The following is a 21,866-nucleotide window of genomic DNA, read 5'->3' as shown; positions in this document are numbered from 1 at the left end:
TTCTTGCCTTAAGGCACTGATGCATGTACATTTACATTTACATACAACTAGGGCTGGGCGATAAATCGATAACGATAATTATCGCGATATAATTTTCCTCGATAAAATGATATGAAGAGTTCGATAAATGTTCGATATAATGTTTATGCGCCAAAAGCAGAACGAAACAGAGGCGTGCCACACGGACCATTTATCTGCTCGATCACAGTTCAAGCGCATTCTGGCTTCCCAGTACATTACAACATCAGCGATGAGAAAAAAATTAAATAAAAGTGGACAAACCATTCACTCTTGTTCAATGCGAGTGCCGTATGCTGGATTATGAGCATTTATTCCGTCATCACCCGGGTGCTGATAGCACGCACACATGTGAGACCTGAACAGCACACGCTGATATCGGTGTTTAAACTAAAGTCATGTAAATTTTGCCAGTTTAAACATTTAGAGCCAGAGGACGCGAGCTCGAGCGTGCAGTGAGAAGATTTGTGCGTGCGTTCATCCGAAGCGCAAACCCGTGCCTCAGAACGCGTGAAAATATGAAGCTCTCTCTGAAGTATTGTGTTTGAATGGACAAATTCACACAAAAAGTCTGTCAAAATGCCCATTTTGGTAAGTATCCTATAGCAGACATAGCCGGCTGAGCGTACAGCATCAGTGCACTGGATCAGTGCATTCTCTTAAAGTGACAGCACTTTCTTAATATTAATCAAACAGCAACAACAAAGAAATCACTCACTGCTCTTGATTGAATCGCTTTTGTAACTTTAATAAAGATTAATCTTTAATTTATACAGTCAAATATGCAATGCTGTTTTACATTTGATTACTTTATTCAATTTCTGTACCTAAAAACTAATGCTATAGACTTACCTAAAAAAAACCTGTAAATCACTGATTATTTTATTTGTATCTTTACTCTATTGTATTTTTATTTGTTGCTTGTAGTTAGATAGATTATTCTTATTTTCTTTGTTATTTGACAGTATAGTGTTTCCCTAGACATACCGAACCGTACCGAAACGGTGACTCTAAAACAGTGATACAAACCGAACCGTGAAAAAGTTGAACCGTTCCACCCCTAATTTATAGATAAAGATATTTATTTTATTAAGGAAAATTAATGGTCTGGTTTCTACAACTTTCACTTTGGAGCAAAAATCTGGCTTTAAACTTGAAATAAATAAAGATTGACATTTATCATGATAATTTTTTTAGCCATTTAGATGTATGCGTTTATAGCTTTTTGCAGTGCATTCAGGGTAACATGACTGTATTCTATGAATTTATGTGTACCTGCGAGAAGTGCGCTCTGTTGACGAGCCTGCTCCAGCAGTAGGACATGCTGAAGCAGCGAGGAATGGCTACTATGGCTATTAGAGGCGGAAGGGGGCTCAGAGTCATGGGGTGCCCCAGCGGGAAGCCCCGTCGGCAGGGATGATGTGCTGATGAACTTCCCTGTCAGTGCCCCACCTTGACGCAAACTCTGGATTGTCTGCCGCTCTGCCTCCTGCTGGACACTGAGTTTCTGAGGAGCCTAGAGTAGAGTTGAGAGAATGAGAATTTATTCTGCAGACTTGGGAACACTGAGCTGCTTAAAGCTGCAAGCAATGTACCAGCAGTCTACAAGGCTTTTTTCACACTGGGTTCGATAGCTTGGTCCAAACCAGAACCAGTTTGATTCCATTCCCTTCTAATGCCCCGCTGCTCAGCTTTCACGTTGTACTTTTGGGTCACCACTGTGAGAGCTTGTTTTATACCAGAGGTGTCCAATCCTGCTCCTGGAGGGCCAATATCCTGCAGAGTGTAGTTCCAATTTGCACTAACACACCTGCTTAGATATGTCAAGTAACCCCCGACGACCTTGATTAGCTGGTTAAGGTGTGATTAATTAGGATTGAAGGTAACTCTGCAGGACAGTGGACTTTCCAGAGAAGAACTGTACATGCTTTATACTATAATTGTGACTAGAAGTGTGCAAAGATGCAAATTAGGCATCATCAAAAGTGGTTCACTTATGCAATTTAGGACAAATAGCATTCAAACCAACTGTACCCGAGAATGGACTAGGGTTTGGATCAATGGTGTGCATCTTCTGAAAAACACTTTCACATCAATCAAACTCTTGAGTCCAGGCCAAAAGCTCTAGTGTAAAAGCATCCTAATGATCTAGCAAGCCCACTAGGGTTCAGCCTACACCACTTGCTAACTCTGAATCACCATCACGAAGCCACCAGGCTTTAGCTGAGGACACTCACCGTGATGTGCGCGTTGGCAGGCAGTCCAAGAGAGATGTTGGGCAGAGATGGAGAGGTGTAGAGGCTAAGGGGACTCGGTGTCCCATCTCCAGTCAAAGACTGATGCAGAGAACGCAACTGCTGCCGAAACAGAAAAGGAGAGAAAGACGTGAGTCCCGAAGGACAAACAGCAGACCTATATTTCAGGATGTACACTTCAAACAGCACAAAGAATCTGTTTTCTCTCGGGAAGGCATCCCAGACAAGGAGTTTCAGCTTGACTTTGGAAATCCTTACTAAGCTGTAACGAGTTGTGACGAGCAAAGCAGCATGTGGGAATGGACTGTCTGTATTTGGGACTGGATGAGCGCCACTTGAAGAAGACAACAGTTCCAGTTGCCATGTTAAAGAAAATGAGCTAAGCAGTCATAAAGATAATTAAAATGTTTGCTTTTTCTAATTTCTAAAGATTGAAAAAATGTCCCAAAAGAAAGCCATGTGAGAAATACGGAGGTGTTAGTGAGTACTGGTAATCCCATCATCTGACCCTATACTTGGAGCGCAGCCAAGCTAAAGAACAAAAACGAATGGATCTGCTTTTACAAGGCAACGTTTATTCATCCCCAAAGACCCAATTTAAGCCTTTCATTATAAGTTGTTCGTACAATGTACGGCATTCTCACTCAGACTCAAAGGTTACACTAAGAAAAGACGAGGAAGAAAAAGACAAAGCGGATATTCTGTGGCAGAGCGCCCTACCTGCAGAAGAGATGATTCAGCATTCTATTCTCCTTCACATTTATCCATCACTTCTCTCGAGGTTGTGCTGCTAGGCTACAGAGGCTCTGGAATAGCGATCTAAGACTTTTTGGGGAGTGGTGCGCAGCCTTTGCATGCTGGACAGAGCTAAAGAGGTGATTCTTAAGTCATCTCCACTGGAGCCTATAATTTTTTTCTCTGGTTGATGAGACTGACGAACTCCATTTCTTTTCTCTTGGACAAACTCCAGCACACTTTATCCTCTATCACATCCACTGGCAATAATGTAACACGTTAAAAGATGCTATACAAAGGGATGCTAAAATCAAATGTTTTGTACCCTTAAGAAAACAGAGTACCACTAGTAGAACTGGTTCAGAAAAAAAGTGAATGTCATCCAATTTCTTCAGCAAGCATGCAAAATTCACCCAAAATTTAAACATGGACTGCAATAAGGTTGGCATGACCAATAGCGTACATCACACTATGAGTAATAGTATACAGAGTGTCTATTTACACTAAGTGCAAATCAAAAAGTTGAAAAAAGTATCGGGTAGGTGTAGGGAGGGCTTTATTGTCCCAATAAGGTGGCATCCATTTAATAATTTGAATTAAAACTATAATTTACACTCAATACGTTATTATTGCGTACTGTTTTATAATGTACTACAATACTGAGGTGCAGATAATTGCCACTATTTGCAATAAGTAGTATAAATTGCAGAAAATCTTGCTATTTTAACAGTGTAAATAGAATCTATAGCTATTTGTTAAAAAATACTGCTATTTTCACTGTAAATAGTATCTATCGCTAAGAAAACACGCTATTTGCACTTAGTGTAAATAGAATCTATCGCTATTGCCAGTATATATGGTAAAAATGCATATCACAACATTAATTGACAAAAATCAAAAACATACATACAGATTATTATTATTAAAAATAAAAAATAAAAATGTATATAATTTTAGAATACAAGCAATTTAGCATTTTTTTTTAATTATTACAATAAAAATAGTTTTTTACAAAGTCATAAACTACATGTAAACATTGTAAATGGCATTATTTGTTTGTTTATATTCTATTTTAAGGTCCAATTCTCTCTATTAACAAACCAATAACTGACTTTTGCCTCAATAAACTGCTAATTTGCTTCTTATTAATAGTTCGTAAGGTATGATTAGGGATATAGAATATGGTCATGCAGAATATGTGCTTTATAAGTACTAATAAACAGACAATGTGTTAATAATAGGCATGCTAATAAGCAAGTTACAACTAGTTAATAGTAAGAATTTGTCCCTAAACTGAAGTGCATCCGTGTTTAATTTTGCATTTGATATGCTGGTCATTCAAATTTAAACACAAACTGGTTCATTCAAATTCAGCGTTCTTACAGCTTCAAGCCCTTGGCATGAGCACATACAATTTAATTCTCTCTGGCTTTCAAGGTTAAGGTGATCCTCAAGGCTAGCTGCTTAGCATGCAGAGTTGACCCCAGGCAGCTTTTGCTGCTGTCCATCCAGAGCAGCTGTGGCCATTCTTGAGCCTACAGATACAACTCACTGCAAGACTGACTCTCGGAACATGTGTTTTTTTGTCTTTTTTTTGGGATTAGCATACCAGTGTTATTCCAGGCCATCACAAGACTCCGTACGATAGATTGTTTCCATAGAAACAGTGTCATTATCTAGGTGAAGCCAATTTATTGTGTCTTTTTTCATCCCTATCCTATTGAGAAGCGAGGGGAGTGAGAGAGCAGAAGAGAGGCAAACGTGTAGGGGGTAAGTCTCTCACCTCAGCGTGGATGTTTGGGACGGATCCACTGGAGCCGTTCTCGGCAATGGCACAGTTAGAGCTGTTCGGAGAACTGGGACCTGAGCCAGGAGCACTGCTGCACATAGAGGACACTGAAACACACACACACACAAGGATTTCAACAATCACATTTTAGCTGCACATCGTTAGAAAATATAGCTGATGATTTCACAATATTTTGTGATTGATTAAACCATTTTTAATGTATCAGCAGGATGTTCAAATGTTCCCTTCCTCCAAGCTGCAGTTATATTAACAGCACAGGAATCACACAATACCTACGTGTTCATTACTTTTGTTTGCAAATCTTCACACATCTGACAGCAGAGGTCTTATTTGAACACAAGTCAGGTGCTGACATATAAAAGATTACATCTTCCATATAAACTCTATGTTTTGTGAAGCTTAATGCACAACTATGCCAAAACTAATGTTTATTTTATTGAATTTATAGAATATTTATATTAGTATTTTAATAATAAAGTTTTCTTTGAATCTAAATAGTGCAAAAAATACATTAATAAAAATAATAAAACAAAGGTAAATAAGTTCAAATTTACACAATAATGCCAAATTTACAGAATTGTGAAGAAATACGTGCATTATTATAAATGCGCATTATTACAGTGTTGTAGTAGAAAGCAAGTATTTTCCATATGTGACTCTGGAGCACAAAACCAGTCTTGAGTCGCTGGGGTATATTTGTAGAAATAGCCAAAAATACATTGTATGGGTCAAAATTATCTTTTTTTTATGCCAAAAATCATTAGGATATTAAGTAAAGATTATGTTCCATGAAGATATTTTGTAAATTTCCTACTGTAAATATATCAAAACTTAATTTTTGATAAGTAATATGCATTGCTAAGAACTTCATTTGGACGACTTTAAATGTGATTTTCTCAGTATTTAGATTTTTTGTTAAGTTGCATCTCGGCCAAATATTGTCCTATCCTAACAAAACATACATCAATGGAAAGCTTATTCATTTTTCTCGCCCTGGACCAAGGTTTTGTGGTCCAGGGTCACATATAACATTTTAAAGATACTTATGGGCCCCATCACAAAACATATATAATAAATATAATGTAATATAATATAGATTAAATATAATGTAAATACTTTTTCCAAATATATTTAGATGCCTTTATATTTTAATACAGGGGATCTGTCAAAGAAAGATCATCATATTTGGAAAGTCCTTAGCATAAAAAAAGTTTAAGCCAGAAAGTGTAGTTCTTGGTTCAAACCTGTTTAAATACTCATGAGGTTATGCAAACAGTTCTGCATTCACACATATGGTTTACCCGAGATCTCAATCGCCCTTTTCTTGAAGGTGCTGATCACAGTACCATCTTTCCGTCTAAGAAGTGGGCTGCTCCTCCTCTCAGCCACCTTCTGTTTTAACCGTGAACGTACCTTCAGATTGGGCTCAGAGGCTGAACAGAAGAGAGAAAGAAAAAGATTCAATCACTTAGAAAAGAAAAGCAAACCCAGCATGATTTGAAATATCACATACGGGGTGTGAGTTAAGCAAACTTCACTATATATGCTCAGGGGCTTGTTCGATACTCTTCACCCTAAATATAAGCAATTACAATAGTGATGTTTCACTTAAGCACCACTAATGAGGGTTTGCATCTGTCGTTCTTGTGCATCAGGACCATGGACAGCAACCGTCTGTCCCTTCACATTTCTATTTCTCTCATACACTCACACACACAAACTGAGCTATAGATAAAAGTTACATTTACAGCATGCCGATTTGATCTCTTGTTGATTCCGGAGACGCCAGGCCAAATTAACTGATTGAAGTCTAAAGGGATTTGAAAGAGAAAAAAAGAAAGGAATTGGGGCAACTATCCAAACACGCCGCATGTAAAGCGGCTTGACCGAGCCCTGTGTGTTTTTCTGGGCCCGTTCGTGCGTCACAGCCACACAGGGCAGAAAGGACTTTAGCATCTAATGCTATCAGTGACTTTAGTATGGATTTAATTAGATTTAAAATAAAAGCGTGAGACACGGAGGAGGGGACAGGATGGAAAGACACACACAAACTGAGGGCACGTTATGTAAGGAGATTGCTGTGGTGTTGCCATATCAGTGGTAATATAGAGTAAGCGCTTCACCCACAGTAACAGACCCGTCTGCGATTACTTTATCAGTGTGCTGAAGTCCATGCTAGAGGGCACGTGTGTGTGTGTGTGTGTGTGTGTGTGTGAGACCTCCTATTGTCCGGCTGGTATATGTGTGTCAGTTCTATTATAGAGAGCTTTATAAAGCAGCGTGGATGTGACAGTTTAAAAGATAGCAGTGTGTAAAAAGCAGATAGCAGATGTGTGTGTGTGTGTGTGTGTGTTTGCGGGAACAAACTCACTGAATCTGTGTGGGAGTTTTGGAGTATGGCTGGCGGCTATGAGAGTGAACAGCAGATGACCAGCAGTACTTTGAAAAAACCCTCACAAATATAGTCGAAAACATGTCAGAAATGATTTGAGACGACGTTTGAGGTGGCTTTCGGTATTTGAATCTCTCATAAACTAATGTGTGAAGGTTAAATTGCGAGGTAGACAATAATAAATATCATTATTTGTGTATGAAAACCATTCTCTCACTAATGTAGCTACTAATATGCAGTGCTATTATAGTTACCTAGAACCATGATATATGGTTATATTTATTTTAATATAAAATAGGGCTGAACGATTTTGGAAAATCATCTATTTGCGATTTTTTGTACCAATATTGCGATTATTTTTGAAAGCTTTTTATATTCTGTATTATTCAATAAAGACAAGTAATAAATCATTGTATAGTATGCAGTTTAGGGCACGTTACTTTAAAAAAGTAATTAGTTATTTTACTAGTTACTTCTCACAAACAGTAACTGAGTTACATCATTATAAAAGAAACTAATTACCAGGGAAAGTAACTATTGTTACTTAAAAAAAAAAGAAAAATTCAAATATGTCAAATAAGTTGGATGCCCCCAATATTAAATATGTTAAATGAATGAAATGGTCACTAAACAGAATCAATTATTATTATAAAACAGGGTACACTAATCTACACTATTTTAATGTTTGTGTACAACCTGAGACAATGTGAGAGACACCTATCAAATTCAATTGATTATTGTAAATATTATCAACCCTCAATAGACAGCTTGGCAATAGAATCTCCATTGGCCTGTAATCTCACTTCGCATCAGTCAGTCAAACATTATATGATATTATGATAATTAAATGACGATAGAACTTTAGTAATTAGAATAACCATGTATGAATGCATATTTGTCATGTTGACTGAACTTAGGTCTGGTTATTGTTTGTCATTTAATGTTTCTATAAAAAAAGGGGAAAAACTACAAATAATACTGATAAGATAAAACTACTACGAATTCTACAACTAATAAGAACAATATAAAACGCACTAAGGATTATTGAGCTGCTGGGTTCATGAATATTAATCAGGTTGTCTGTGTTCGCTTGAACTGATTCGCTGAAATCAAAACAGGGAGGATAATAGGTGAGCGCCAGCCAATGAGATTGCCGTTTGCGCATTAGCCCCGCCCACTTCCGGAAAACCCAGCAGTTCTTAAAAGCTGAAGAATTCCAAAGAAACTCCAAAAGACAACAAAGGATATCATTTACATGTAGTGCGTTAATTCTGCATGATATGCAAGACCGCTTAGACTGCTAAGGAAGACTGAAGACTGCTTAGATGTGTTCGACTTGAAGCAGCGCAGCTGGACCGATCACTGTGCGTCATCAAATACTGCGAGAGCTATAAGAGAGTGGACGTCTCTTTATGCTTTCTCTCGCCGTACTTTGATGTCATACACCGATCGATCTTCAAGTCGAACACCTCTTTACTCTCGCGTGTCACGTGAGAGTGTAATCGCAGCCTCTGCGGTTGAAAAATTTAATTTTTTCATATCGCGATATTATCGCAAATGCAATTAATTGCTCAGCCCTAATATAAAATATAATATAAATATATATAATATATGATATAAAATTATATATACGCACGCACACACACACACATATACATATATAAATAATACTAATTGAAAAAGAACTGAAAGATTATTAATAAAAACTATAATAGTATCTCAACGGTATTAAAGTAACAGAGCTCTAAGGTGTTGTGTGTAGGTCTGATGACTCATAATGACTCACACCTGCAGACTCCTCACTTCATCCCTACACACACACACACACACACACCCTTGCATCTTCTGTGACACCTCTGCAGTGTTAAACAGCTCAGACTACTCCACACAAAACCGCTGGTGACTCCAGAAGAGCGTCATTCATGCACAGAAAGAAAATAAGCACCATTTACATGCAACCGCTCATGCATTGGCTTATTCAATCCAGTGATGGTTTATAATGCAGCGTCAACGCCGCTTAGCTATTACTCATTAAAACAATTCATTAAGATAACAAAAATAACTACATTTGCATTTTCCCAGAGGAAATACAAGGGCGTGCAAAACAGTAAAAGGATAGTGTTTACTGGTAAATTGATCCAGAGGACTGGAAGAAAAGGCCACCCAGCTGAAGTGATCACTAGAATTTACCATTTAAAATAACAGTTTTCTAATATATACTTTAATATATTTTACATTGTAGTTTATTCATGTGAAGTCTTAAATGTCACATGATCCTTCAGAAATCATTGTAATATGCTCAAGAAACTTTTCTTATTTTCACTTTTATTTTAGTGGATACATTTTTTCAGGATCGTTTGATGAATAGAAAGTTCAAAAGAACAGCATATGTTTGAAATAAAAATTTTGTGTATCATTATAATTGTCTTTAATGTCACTTTTGATAAATGTAATGCATCCATGCTAAGTAAAAGTATCAATTTCATTACAAAAAAATCATAATGAATTGTAGTGTAACATTTACACAGTAAAGCAACAGTTTATTTTATATAAACAAGAAGCCTACTCACCGGTCTTACGGAGAGGGAAGTCATCCTTGCCCTCATAGGACCCTAACAGTGGGGGGAGTTTGTAGGAGGGTGGCGTGCCCGGTGTGTTGCTCTGTGGAGGGGAGCTCTGCTCCAGGGACGCGTGGTGAGACCCCCTAAAAACAACCAAAGACTCATCCATCACAATTCAAATGAGACCCATAAACTTCCAGCACAATGTGGCTTGATGTAATATCAGTATGTGGACATTTTACATCACACTGCAGGGAAATAGAGCACCTGTCTTTGATATATTAACTAAATTTATAAAAATAGGTGAAAAGATGCACTTTGAGTCCATATTGCTCAGAATAAGGCTGAGCAATATGAACTATGAGGATATGGACTTTCTCTCACCAGCACTTCTGGGGGAAGGAATGGTTGAGTCCACCGGGGCCGGGTTCCTTTTTACTCAACAGGAACTCCTGCAGCTTCAGTTTGACCTCAGTACTAGCGATAGCACCTGAGAACAGAGTCAAAGGACATCATCAATACATATCTGTATCTGTGTCTATATTTATTACAATTAAGATTTTAAATTTTTATTTATTCCTTTGATATCAAAGCTAAATTGTGATAAAAAAAAAAAAAAGAGTAAAAACACAAATATTTTGAAATAGTATTACAATTTAAAACAAGTTTTCTATTTGAAATAACATTTTAAAATGCATTTTATTCCTTTGATATCAAGGCTAAATTTTCTGCAGCCATTACATGACTTCATTATCAATGCTGAGGACGTTTTCTGGGCTGCTTAATATTTTTGTGTAAATTGTGATATGCATAAACAGGACATGATTAAAAAGTTCAAAGGAACAGCATTTCTTTGAAGAAGAAATATTTTGTAACATTATAAACGTCTTTACTGTCACTTTTGATCAATTCATTGTGTCCGTGCTAAATAAAAGTACAAAGTACTTTCAACTAATAAATAAATTAACCAAAACTTTTGAATTGTACTGCATAACTGATCCAATACCAAAAACAAATAGTAAAAAATAGTCAATTTAATTATTAAATATATATAAAAAATATATATATTTTTTTATATAAAATATTTTATATACATTTTTTTTATTATAGTGAAATTACCATACTTTGTCTTCCAGATTGTTAGCTTAGTAACATGCTAACATAAAACTCTACTGGTATTAATGTGAGTGCTGCACAAAACAGCTGCCTATGTGTGGACTTGTGAGGTTACTATAGGATACTATGCAGGCAGTAGGCAGCTTACTAGGTTTTGGAAATGATCCAATATGTTTATTTTGTGGTGCAATAATGCATACTGCATTGTGTCATTTTTAAATGTAAACAACCAAAGATGAGAATATTCTGTGCCTACTGTGCCTAAAGTACTTCAAGGGATATCCATGACCATGCTCAGCAAGGTGTTTATTCATTGAACCAAAAGGTGAACAGTGCATTTAAACTATCTGCATTTTGGAAATCAGCATCAGAATAAGCAACAGGAAATGATGAGCGACGACCGTGCCGTGAAACGAGTTCACTGTACTGTAGTGCAGGATGGATTAATGGAGAGATACGTACTCTCTTTGCCCTTCTCTTTGTTACGCAGCATGATGAGCTGTTGCTCCAGTCTCTGCTTCTCCATCTCTTCGTGACGCTGTTGCTCCAACTTCCTCTTCTGCTCCAGCTCCTGCTGACGCTTTGCGGCAAGGATCTCCTGCTGTTGCTGTTTAGGAAGAGTTCAGAGGTCAAGAACCAAAGTTCAAGGAGATGATGGGTACAGAGAGGACAGAAAGGGTCGTACCTTCAGATGTTCCTGCAGCTGCACTTCATGTTGGCGCGTCAAAACCTCGTGCTGCTTCTGGAACTCGGCGAACAGCAGCTGTTTCTGCAGCTCTTGCTGTTGTTTGAGCAAGAGCAGCTCGTGCTGTAGCTGTTTTTCCCTCAGCGCCGGGTCCACCGTGCTAACCGCACTCAGACGCGGGTCTGTACGCAGGTCCACCGGCCCTCCGCTGCTTCCGCCCTGTTCTCCTCCACCTCCCACCGGACTCTGCATCCCAGAGGGGAGCAAGGTCTTCACATCCACTGCTGGAGAGACAGAGACTGTCAATCAGAGTGTCATTAGAATTATGATAACCCAATAAACCTTAAAGATGATGCGTGGAATTCATGCACCACAACAGGTTCTTCTACATATTTAAAACTAAAATAATGCATTTATAGTAGTGTTGGCAAACAATTAATCGCAATTAATCGCATCCATGAGTTTTTGTTTACATAATAAATGAGTGTACTGTGTATTTATTATGCATGTATAAATACACACACATACAGTATATATTTTGAAAATATTTCCTTGTATTTCCATGCATTTATTTATATAATCTATATTATATATAAATATATTTAATATATGAACATAAAATTTTTTTCTTAAATATATGCATGCATGTTTGTGCATTTATATATAAATAATAAACATACACAACACTCACATATATATTCTGTAAACAAAAACTTGTATTTTGGATGCGATTAATTGCTATTAATCGTTTGACAGCACTACTTTATAGTCATTTAAATACCTGTAGGAGCCTATTTTGCGATGTGAAAATAAGCAGACGGAATTGCGGAATCCAGTAATAAAAATGGAATTTACTGTATAATACGGAATGCCAAGGAATATGCCAAATTTTTGATGAATAAATCAAAACTAGCTAGGTCAGTACACTCACATCAAAACGTCATATGGACTAGTGTCTGTGAATATTAAGCCCGCAAAAATGCTATTCAAATATGAATCCTGCATGTTCTGCGTGTCTGTGTGTGAATGAATGGCATAGAATTGCAGTTTTGTTTACTACACATACTGAAGCACACTTATGATTAAGGATACACCGAATGTTCGGCAACCGAAATTGTTCAACTGGAAATAGCAAAAAGACCTCTTTCGGTGTTCGGCCGAATGAATGCAGTAATGCACTAATGCAGCAAACACGTCTGCAGTGTGGAAGTATTTAAAACTGTGAAAGACGCAAATTTCATTACAAGCACGAAGCACCGACAGCGAGAGACTGCTTAGTGCTGCATCTCATGTCTCTGATGAGAAGAGGAAGAGGTGGTTGTTGCTGGTTACTGTGATGATTGAAATGGCCTTAAACGATTAGTAAATAAACTGCAGAATGTTATGCACAGATTGCATTCAAAAAGCACTGCACGAGCTCTCGACGCAAGGGTTCAAAGTTCAAATCTGATAGAATGTTAAAAAATGTTCAGTGTAAATATTTTTCAATTGTTGTTTTGTAATTGATTTTTTTTTATTTGAAAAGCAGGACAAAACAGTAAAAAGCACATTTTGGCTATTTAATTTATGCAATAATGAAAAATAGGCCTACATGGGGGAAAAAATGCAAAAAAAAACGTGTTCGGTATTCGGCCTTCGGCCCAGTGTTTCATTTTGTTCGGCTTCAGCCAAGAATTTTCATTTCGGTGCATCCCTACTTGTGATGCTTGCAGTGTTTTCAGCCTCAATATATGAGTACATGAACACAAAAACAATCTCTGGAGCTGCACTGAGAGTCACTTCAGGAGCATTTTACCATTTAATTTGAAAAAATTAAAGAAAAAAAAAAAAACAGTTGAAAAAACTTAAAGGTCTTTACAGCAGCCCATCAAAATAAAAGTTCGGTTTAACTTGAAGAAACTGTGCCATAAATATATTACTTAATGAAACGATAGTACTGCTAATAATAATATAATTATTAGACATTGTTTTTTAAGGACTATTTAGATAATTATTTACCAGAAAAAATGTAAATACACAACACAGTATTTCTAAAAACATAAATAAACTAAAAACAAAACATTTTTTTAATCAAATCTATTAATTACAGTTGCTTTTGATTATTAAAATTTGATGAAATCATTAAAATTGAATCCAGAAAATTAAAATGGAAGACAAATAATTTGTAAAAAAAAAAACAAAAAAAAAAAAAAAACTTCATAGGGCCTTAATATTATTTTTCTTAGACTTTTACTAAGTTGTAGGGCTGTACTCGACTAAGGATTTTTCTGGTCGACTAGTAGTCGTATATTTGAAGCATTAGTCAACTAATCGCATGTTTATAAATAAACCATTTAAATCATTATAATGAGCCTTTAATTGCCTAAACAGCCTAATAAGCGCTCAAGCACACGTATAAATCTTGCCACAGCACACTGGCAGAAGTAATGATTATGAATGTGTCAGGGAAAAACAGTAAGGAGACTGCATTAACATTTTAATTTGATAAACTAGTGCTTTCTTTGTTTTCGGATTAAGAGATGAAGTCGGTGACGCTGACTCGTCATCTCCGCCGTAGTGATGCACCTATGCATGTTTCACAAGGATTACATAATCTGAGAATATTTGTTTTCCATTTGAAAGTAGACATTTCACTGTCTGTAGATATATTTTTAATGTCTGTAAGGCAAGTATACACTGAGTTTCGCGCTCAAGTTCACAGAGACGGCACAAAGCGCATCATGTTTGCATTCATTATTTTACAAAAGTGCTGCGTTTTGTTGTTATTGCGAGTGCTCACAAATAAACGTAGAGTCTTTACAGATTTGAAAGGTGTATTACTCTTATCTGTCTGACCAAAAATTGCTGTGTATTTTAAGAGTGAGTGCACTGGTGTCTCCATCTTTCCTGCAGTGAGTGCGCTACTAGCTTCCACACTCCACACAGACATTGAATAGCACATTTCTCTAGGATAACATTAGATTGAGTGGCCATATAAAGTTGCTAATACTTAAATATTTCAGATGATAAGCCATATTTCAGGTCGCTGAATGATAGTCGAGCATTTGGACGTCCTGCCTGATGTACTGTATTACCATAGATTAGCCGTTAACGATCTGTCTGTCACGGACTGCGTGACTTCACCTGTGTTTTTTTTTTTTTTTAGCAAATAATACAATTTTTGGTCGACCAAGCCTCTTCTGAAACTGCTCCGGTCTTCATGTGACACTGAAGACCGGAGCAAACCCCAAACATTTGCTAATCTGTGTGTATATACATACAAAATAAAAATGCAACAAATCTGTGTAAGGCGTCACCTCTGCATGGGTTCAAACACGTTTCCTCAACCTCTCTGCTAGTACTACTTAAATTAGCATGTTGACACATAAACTTACAATCAGTTTAGAGCACACAGTTACATAAGGAAAGTATGTAACTCTTACGAGTGAATGGTGAACGTTTTCCCACCCCTATCCGAAATGCTGGATCCCTGTCAATCTTCAAGCAACAACTGAAAACTCATCTCTTTCGGCAGTACTTGACTTCATCTTTCTCTCCCTCCCTTACTAACTTGTACTTATTTGAACAATGACTGAGACTTGGTGTTACGAGCACTTCCTCTGTCTGATTGCCTCTTCAAGATGAATCGCTTTTTGTATTCCCCAATTGTAAGTCGCTTTGTTAAATTGTTAAATGTTAAATGTTGAAAGGCCATGGGTGCATTTGCAATGGAGACAGTACTATATAGTACATGTACGATGCATCTGCAAATGTTGGGCTGACATTTGTCTGTGTCTGCCCATGTTACCGTAACCAAATGTCTGGGCTCAAATGTCAACAGGCTAGTGGACGCTGCCATCTTTTGAATCACAAGCCAGTTGGGAATTCATCCAACTAAGCCAAGCCAGCTTCATCCAGGAAGCACATCACAGAAAAATACCAAAGTTGGTGTAAAATCAGTGTAAAAGGGCAACAGTTTCATTATAGGTCATGTGGAAAAAGTAACAGCCAAGGCCAGCCTTATGGTAGGGCACTGTACTGATGAAGAGGGCATGCAGTTATATAACCTAGTGGGGAAACCAAGGATATGCCCTGAGGCTTGGTCCAAAAAGCAGTCCAACCAATCACTTTTTCTCCATCTCTGATATTTCCAATAGCACCACTACCCAAAGACCTGAGCTTCCCAAAGATTCTCAGCAAATGTTTTTGGCACAAGTGATGTACTAAAAAAGGCCCGACAAACCCATCACTTCTGTGCTACTTGTTTTTCCCTCCTCAAATAGTCTTTTTAGTTTCACTGCATTTAAGGTGGCATTAATGAGTTGTCATGGGGATAGCGATGTGTTTTCTGCCACTTGCACAAGTTAGTTTAAGCTCTCTCCAAAGGAATTCAGTCAGGGAAACAGTGCTCCTATTAAAGACGACCAGGTCATAACAGTTTCCGAAGCTTTGTGCGTCTCAAAGACCAGTACTTCAAGACCAGTTTTGAAGATTTGCTAATTGGTGTACACTAATGTAATTTTTACTTTAATGCTAAATATGGGCACTTAGGACAGAGTACAAAGCTATACTTTGTCTTTTCAAACGCCAAAGAGTCATCAGGGTGTCCTTGAGTCTGCAGGGACCTCAAGTGTGAGGTAGGATAGCACTATGCATGGGCCCCTCACCGCTGAGAACACATTAACCCACATGTCACTCAGCCTTTACCGTCACCCGGCTCGCCCTCTCAGCATCGGCTAAAGTTTACCAACATGCTAATGATCCGGTTTCTTCGCTGGATGCCTGGAGGAAGCGTTCGGCTTACATGAAAATCAGATTACTCCCCCTTTATCAGTCGGGGCTAAATATAGCCTTCCTCGCACCCTCGAGGCCGACTGACTATGTCAAGCCTTTGACATCAGAGCTTGGCCAGCCGAGGTCGCCAAGGCTACCGCTCCTGTTACTGACCAGATGATCTTAGCATAGACTTCCCTAGACACCTTGTAGTCTTCCAGGTGAAGAACAGGGTGCTTCCCATATATGAAGTTCAATGGTGTCTGCAGCAAATGACTCAAAACACAAGTGCTAAAATAGTGAGATTATGGGTGAATTCCATGTAAAGAAATGCAGAATATACAAGATATAAAGATGATTTTAAAGATGGGTATTGTGAAATAAAACTAAGGCAAAATGGGCTTCAGGGGCTGCATGCAAAAACAAACAAGCTGCGTAGTCTGTACTCGCTGTAGTCTGATTCACAGTGTAAGTCTAGACGCTTAAACGATACAGTTACTGCTAGTTGACATCAAACTAACATAATTAAGATTGTTTATAGGCTTGTTATAATAAATATTATGAGAGAAATACCAATAAATATACTGACATAAAGGGCAGCATCGTGAATGAAACATACTCAACAACAGATGTTATACCAACATCTTAATGCAAACCTTAAAATAACGTATAATTGGTGTCAAGTTTTTCTTGCAATTTTGTAGTACAGGTAATACAGGTCATTTTCATACATGAGAATCGCGTTCAAACCCAGCCAAAAATGAAAATCCTGTCATTAATTACTCACCCTTGTGTCATTCAAGTTCAAGTTCAAGTTCAAGTCAGCTTTATTGTCAATTCTTCCACATGTACAGTACATACATACAGAGAATTGAAATTGCATTACTCTCAGACCCTTGGTGCATACAGTTAACATTAAACACGTTCAGATACAGATAATACAGTTTAAACATATGTACAACTATACAAATATACAAATGAGGATATTGTAGAAAAAAAAAATAAGAATTAGATCGATAAGTGGCATAAGGCGCATGGCAGATAGAGTGCAAAACCAGTTAAATAGAAACAACACTGTGTAGATATATTTGTAGTGCAAAAGAGCTTATCAGTCTGAGGACATTGTAGAAAATAATAAAAAAAGAGAGATCGATAGATAAAGTGCATAAGGCACATTCCAAACCCGTAAGACCTTCGTTCATCTTCGAGCACAAATTAAGATATTTCTGATGAAATCCGAGAGATTTCTTACCCTCCATAGACAGCAATGCAACTACCACATTCAAGACCCAGAAATTTTACTTTCTTTTTTTTTTGGGGGGGGGGGGGGGGGGGGGGGGGGGGGGTTGTTGGCCTAGTTACAACATTTCCATTTGATCATTAATAAGATTATTAATTACTAAATTAATGGCGTCTTTTTAATATGTAGCCCCGTCTTAGAACAAAGGCTTTTTACTTTGCTTACTATGTGAGTGCCTGGATGTATTTTGTAACGGGATTCACTTTGCAATAATACAATTATTTATGGAGCACATCCCTCTTTACGAGCCAGTTCTTTAAATAAATAATTAAAAAAGACTCACGAGTTAGCAATCTGAATCACAAATTCTGAAAACAAATTTCACGGTCTCCTTGTTGCAAAATTTACATTTATTTTACGTCTCTCCATATGCTATTTGGTAAAAACAACAAAAAAGAATATTAAATAAATATTTAACGAATACAAAGAGAATGGAATAGTTCCAGAGTGCACCAAGTATTGATGGTTTTAAAACACCAGGTATATAAATAAATAAACAAACAATCTGTGAGAATGAACATATACGACTGTGAAACATCTACTCTATTAATACAGAAACTTGGTTACAGCCATGAAATGTTTTAGCATGTCTGTTCACAGTCTAGCATGTACGCAGCAGCACCACAGATCAGTAATCAGTCCAAACACAACATCTATGTGACAGACTCCCACATCCCTACGGAAAACTCCTTTGAGGTGATAATTAGCAAGCATAGGGACTATTAAAGACAACATTCCTATCAACTCCTTCCTGTCCAACAAAAGAAAACGGCAATTCCGTCACAGCTAATGTCTATCCTTTTTCAAACTTCTCGTCCATTTTAAATATCACCCGCCTCCAAATTGGTAGTTACTCATCAAGGACCTGTTTTTAAGTTGAAAGGAGGAGATGAAAAACGCATGAAGGACAAAAAAAGAAAAAGGGGAGGTACCCCGAGACTGGAGTGTTCGAGGAAGTCCTCCGTGTGGAGGTTGGGCAGACTGAGGGGGTTTCCAGCCAATTTCCCTCGGTGAGCTCTAACCAAAGTGGAGACTCGCCTGATTACTGTAGCGCCCACACGTAGTGCACATACACAAACTCGCAGACCGATATAAACAGAATCAAGCTTTCATGATGTGCACTGTAAAAGATCATTTAATCAGTGCTTCTGTCTTGTTTTCTGGTCAAAATAGGTAAACACCTTTAAGATAAGAAAGTTGGGAAATGAGAAAAAATATATTTCAATTTTAAATATTGAAAATTTGCTTCTCAAGTAACACTTTTATAAGGATGTTTAGGTACTTTAAATGTAAAATAACATACTAGGGATGCATGATATTAAAATTCTGGATAACACCAATAAGCCGAGAATTAAACATTAAACAACTGATATTAAAATTCTATACTATTTTGTCCAAATAAATTAAATATAAAATACTAAATCAATTCTTTTACAAGTAAATGTATGCATCACCATATAATAATGTACAGTATGAAAAATGAATATTCGTTCTTTAGAGACTTGCTAAATATTACATTTTAATTAAATTATTAATGCTTTTGAGATTACATTTGAGTGTTCGATCACAGAAAAGGTAAATGTAAAATGAGCATGCACAATTAAATACCCAATAAATAAAGAGCTTGTCTGGCAACATTTTTAAAATGATTTGTGCACACATACATATACACATCTATCCATGTTGTATTACAGTTTCACTTTTTTTTTTTTTTTCATCTGATGCATAAATGAGGACAATGGTGATCGTGTCCCAAGGGAAAGGCATAAAAAAGCAAAATCCATTTCTGCAGTGGCACTTACCATGTATTAAAAACGAGGTAAGAGCATTGTAACCTGACAGGATGAAAATAGAAGAGTGAGAGAGAGAGAGAGAGAGAGAGAGAGAGAGGTACCTCTTCATTAAAAATAAAAGAGGGTGTTGCATAAGCTATGGGTGAGGTTTGGGGAGCGAGAGAGAAGAGGACCAGAATGAGAGACGACAAACAGAGTAAAACTGGGTGGTGTTATTTGGATAAAAAGCCAGGCAGGACTAATCAATGGAGTGTCTGGAAGAGGGCCAGAGAATGCTTGAGTAGCCATATATACCTTTCATCAGATTATATCGTACTCCCTGGATTACGCTAATCGCCTGCTGGAAGGACTAGAAATAGCTTGCTCTCACTCCATTGTCACTGGCATTAGGAGGAAGGTGCCAGTGTGTGTGTACTGTATATGTGTGTTTATCTACACTTGATCTCCTTATGCAGCAGTTAGCTGAAGTTTGCTTATAAGCAGTTGGGCATTGTTAATCACAATTCCCATCTGAGTCGGTGTACCGTTTACAGCACACAGTACTGTTTGGAATCGCAACACCCTGTGTCTAGATCGACAGTGAATATGCATAATGTGTCAAAAGTAAATAGTTTCTGTTATAATCAATGAATCTGACTACAATGGAAGTGGCCACAGAAAAAGCAAGTACTAACCAAATTAAAACAAATGTACAAGCATCTTCAGATTCATCGTCTGACATTTTTGCTGCGTCTCATTTTGGAGGCCGCATTTGCCAGCCTCATACTCCATCGACACAGTCCCTAAAAAAAATAACCATTTGATTCTAAAGAAAGAAATTACAGTATTTTACAACTCATGAGGAATAACAGTCAATTTTATTATGGGTACTCTTCTTAAATGAAGCTGTCTCCATGACGTATGTGGCCGACAAATGCGACCTCTGGAGGACGCAGCCTCCGAAATGAGGCAATTATCTATTGTTTAAAAAAAGAAAAAAAAACTTTACCCATATTATCAATGCCATTTCTACCATGAACAATTCCTGATTCCATGTGTATACGTAGTAAATAAAGTAAAAACTCTAATAAATAATAATAATAATTTAACAACAACAATAATAATTATTATTATTTATCTGATGCACTTATTTATTTATTTAGCTGGGATGACCATGGCCCATTTCCAGAAACAAACAAATAAATAAATAAATGTTATTATTATTATTATTATAAATAAATAATAAAAAATAATAATAATTGATATTGAGTTGGGTTGTTGGGTATCTTTCATGTGATGGAGGATCTGGGCTTTATTACGATCATTGTAGTTCTTCTATACAGGTGAAACATTTTTGGCATTTTTTTGGTCTGTCAAATCTGTCCATTCTCATTCCGAGGTTCAAGATGCCTATTTCCCCTAAACACTTTCCTACACCTACTTCCACAATTACAACAGACAAGCATCTGGAGAGACCCAAACGTGCAATAGTCAGCTTAGGAATAGGAAGTTGTTTATCACACTAAGGAATTCTCTTTAACATTTTGGTCAAAACAAAGAAATCCAAAGAAGAAATCCTTGTCTTTTTCAAGCTATGTATTGAAATAGCTGCCCCATTTCCACCGTAACAGGGGGTCTTTCCTGGCTTCAAACTCCTTCCCCGTCTTCCTCGCTTTCCTCTACACCTTCGCCTCCTCCTCATCCTCCCCGGCCCCCGTCCTCCCCTTCACTCCCAGAAGAGATTAAACACAAGCAGCGACAGAACACAGTCTGCCTGTGAAAAGCGCAGTTATAAATAGCCCTGGATTAATAATGCTCTGGGGGGAGTGGAGGGGGGAGGTGGGGGATGGGGGGCACGCTGCGCTTTTAAAAGTGCGCAAATCTATTTTAGGACGCTACATTTCCAGGCGGCTCTCTGTGCATCTCTCTCTCGCACACTGCTCGCTCTTTCTCATCTTGCTATAGACGTCGGTGATGAACGCAGTCTGCAGTTTCTTTACAAAGACGGCCTGTGACCTGGATACTCTCATGAAAAGCATGCCAATAGCCTGTCAATAATGTGATAAAAGCTCCACCCATGCAGGGATTGTAAGCATGGACATTCCATAGATGTTAACCGATGTGCTGTGATTTAAATCGGATAATATTCTGACAATGAAGTTGAAACAAAGGATAACTTTCCAGTGAAAAACAGTGTTTAAGTTGACATCTAACCACTATATCCTCAGGGACGTCATCCCTTATGGCAGCAACAACCTAACGCTCTCCTCTCCTCTCTCCCGAAGGGCTGTCCTTTTGTTTTCAGAGCTCAGTTGAAAGAGAAACTTACAGCTGACACAATTTGCTGACACCATTTCCTGCTTTCATTCCAGCCCGGGGAGCTTTATTTTAGCAGTAAGTCCAAAGCCCTGTTGTGCAGAGACAAAGAGAGACAGTGACAAAGAGTAATAGATGTGCAGAAAAAGAAAAA

General features: G+C 37.5%; 1 protein-coding gene across 3 annotated transcripts in view; it reads right to left on the bottom strand.

The window, feature by feature from the left end:
• Positions 1-21,866, bottom strand: part of hdac5 (histone deacetylase 5) — a 78,989-nt gene that overhangs the window by 18,236 nt on the left and 38,887 nt on the right. For 2 of the 3 annotated variants that reach the window (XM_079379798.1, XM_079379800.1), the window contains 8 exons: positions 11,573-11,856; positions 11,350-11,494; positions 10,156-10,261; positions 9,781-9,914; positions 6,120-6,251; positions 4,792-4,904; positions 2,256-2,375; positions 1,294-1,534 (listed from right to left, as the gene is read on the bottom strand). In XM_079379798.1, the coding sequence (XP_079235924.1) occupies positions 1,294-1,534; positions 2,256-2,375; positions 4,792-4,904; positions 6,120-6,251; positions 9,781-9,914; positions 10,156-10,261; positions 11,350-11,494; positions 11,573-11,856 (1,275 nt within the window). The remainder of the gene's footprint in view (positions 1-1,293; positions 1,535-2,255; positions 2,376-4,791; positions 4,905-6,119; positions 6,252-9,780; positions 9,915-10,155; positions 10,262-11,349; positions 11,495-11,572; positions 11,857-21,866) is intronic. The other variant, XM_079379799.1, reaches the window with a different exon arrangement.

This window comes from Barbus barbus (genome assembly GCF_936440315.1).
Source record: "Barbus barbus genome assembly, chromosome: 3".
Taxonomy (NCBI): Eukaryota; Metazoa; Chordata; class Actinopteri; order Cypriniformes; family Cyprinidae; genus Barbus; species Barbus barbus.
This window is presented reverse-complemented; position numbering and strand designations above follow the sequence as displayed.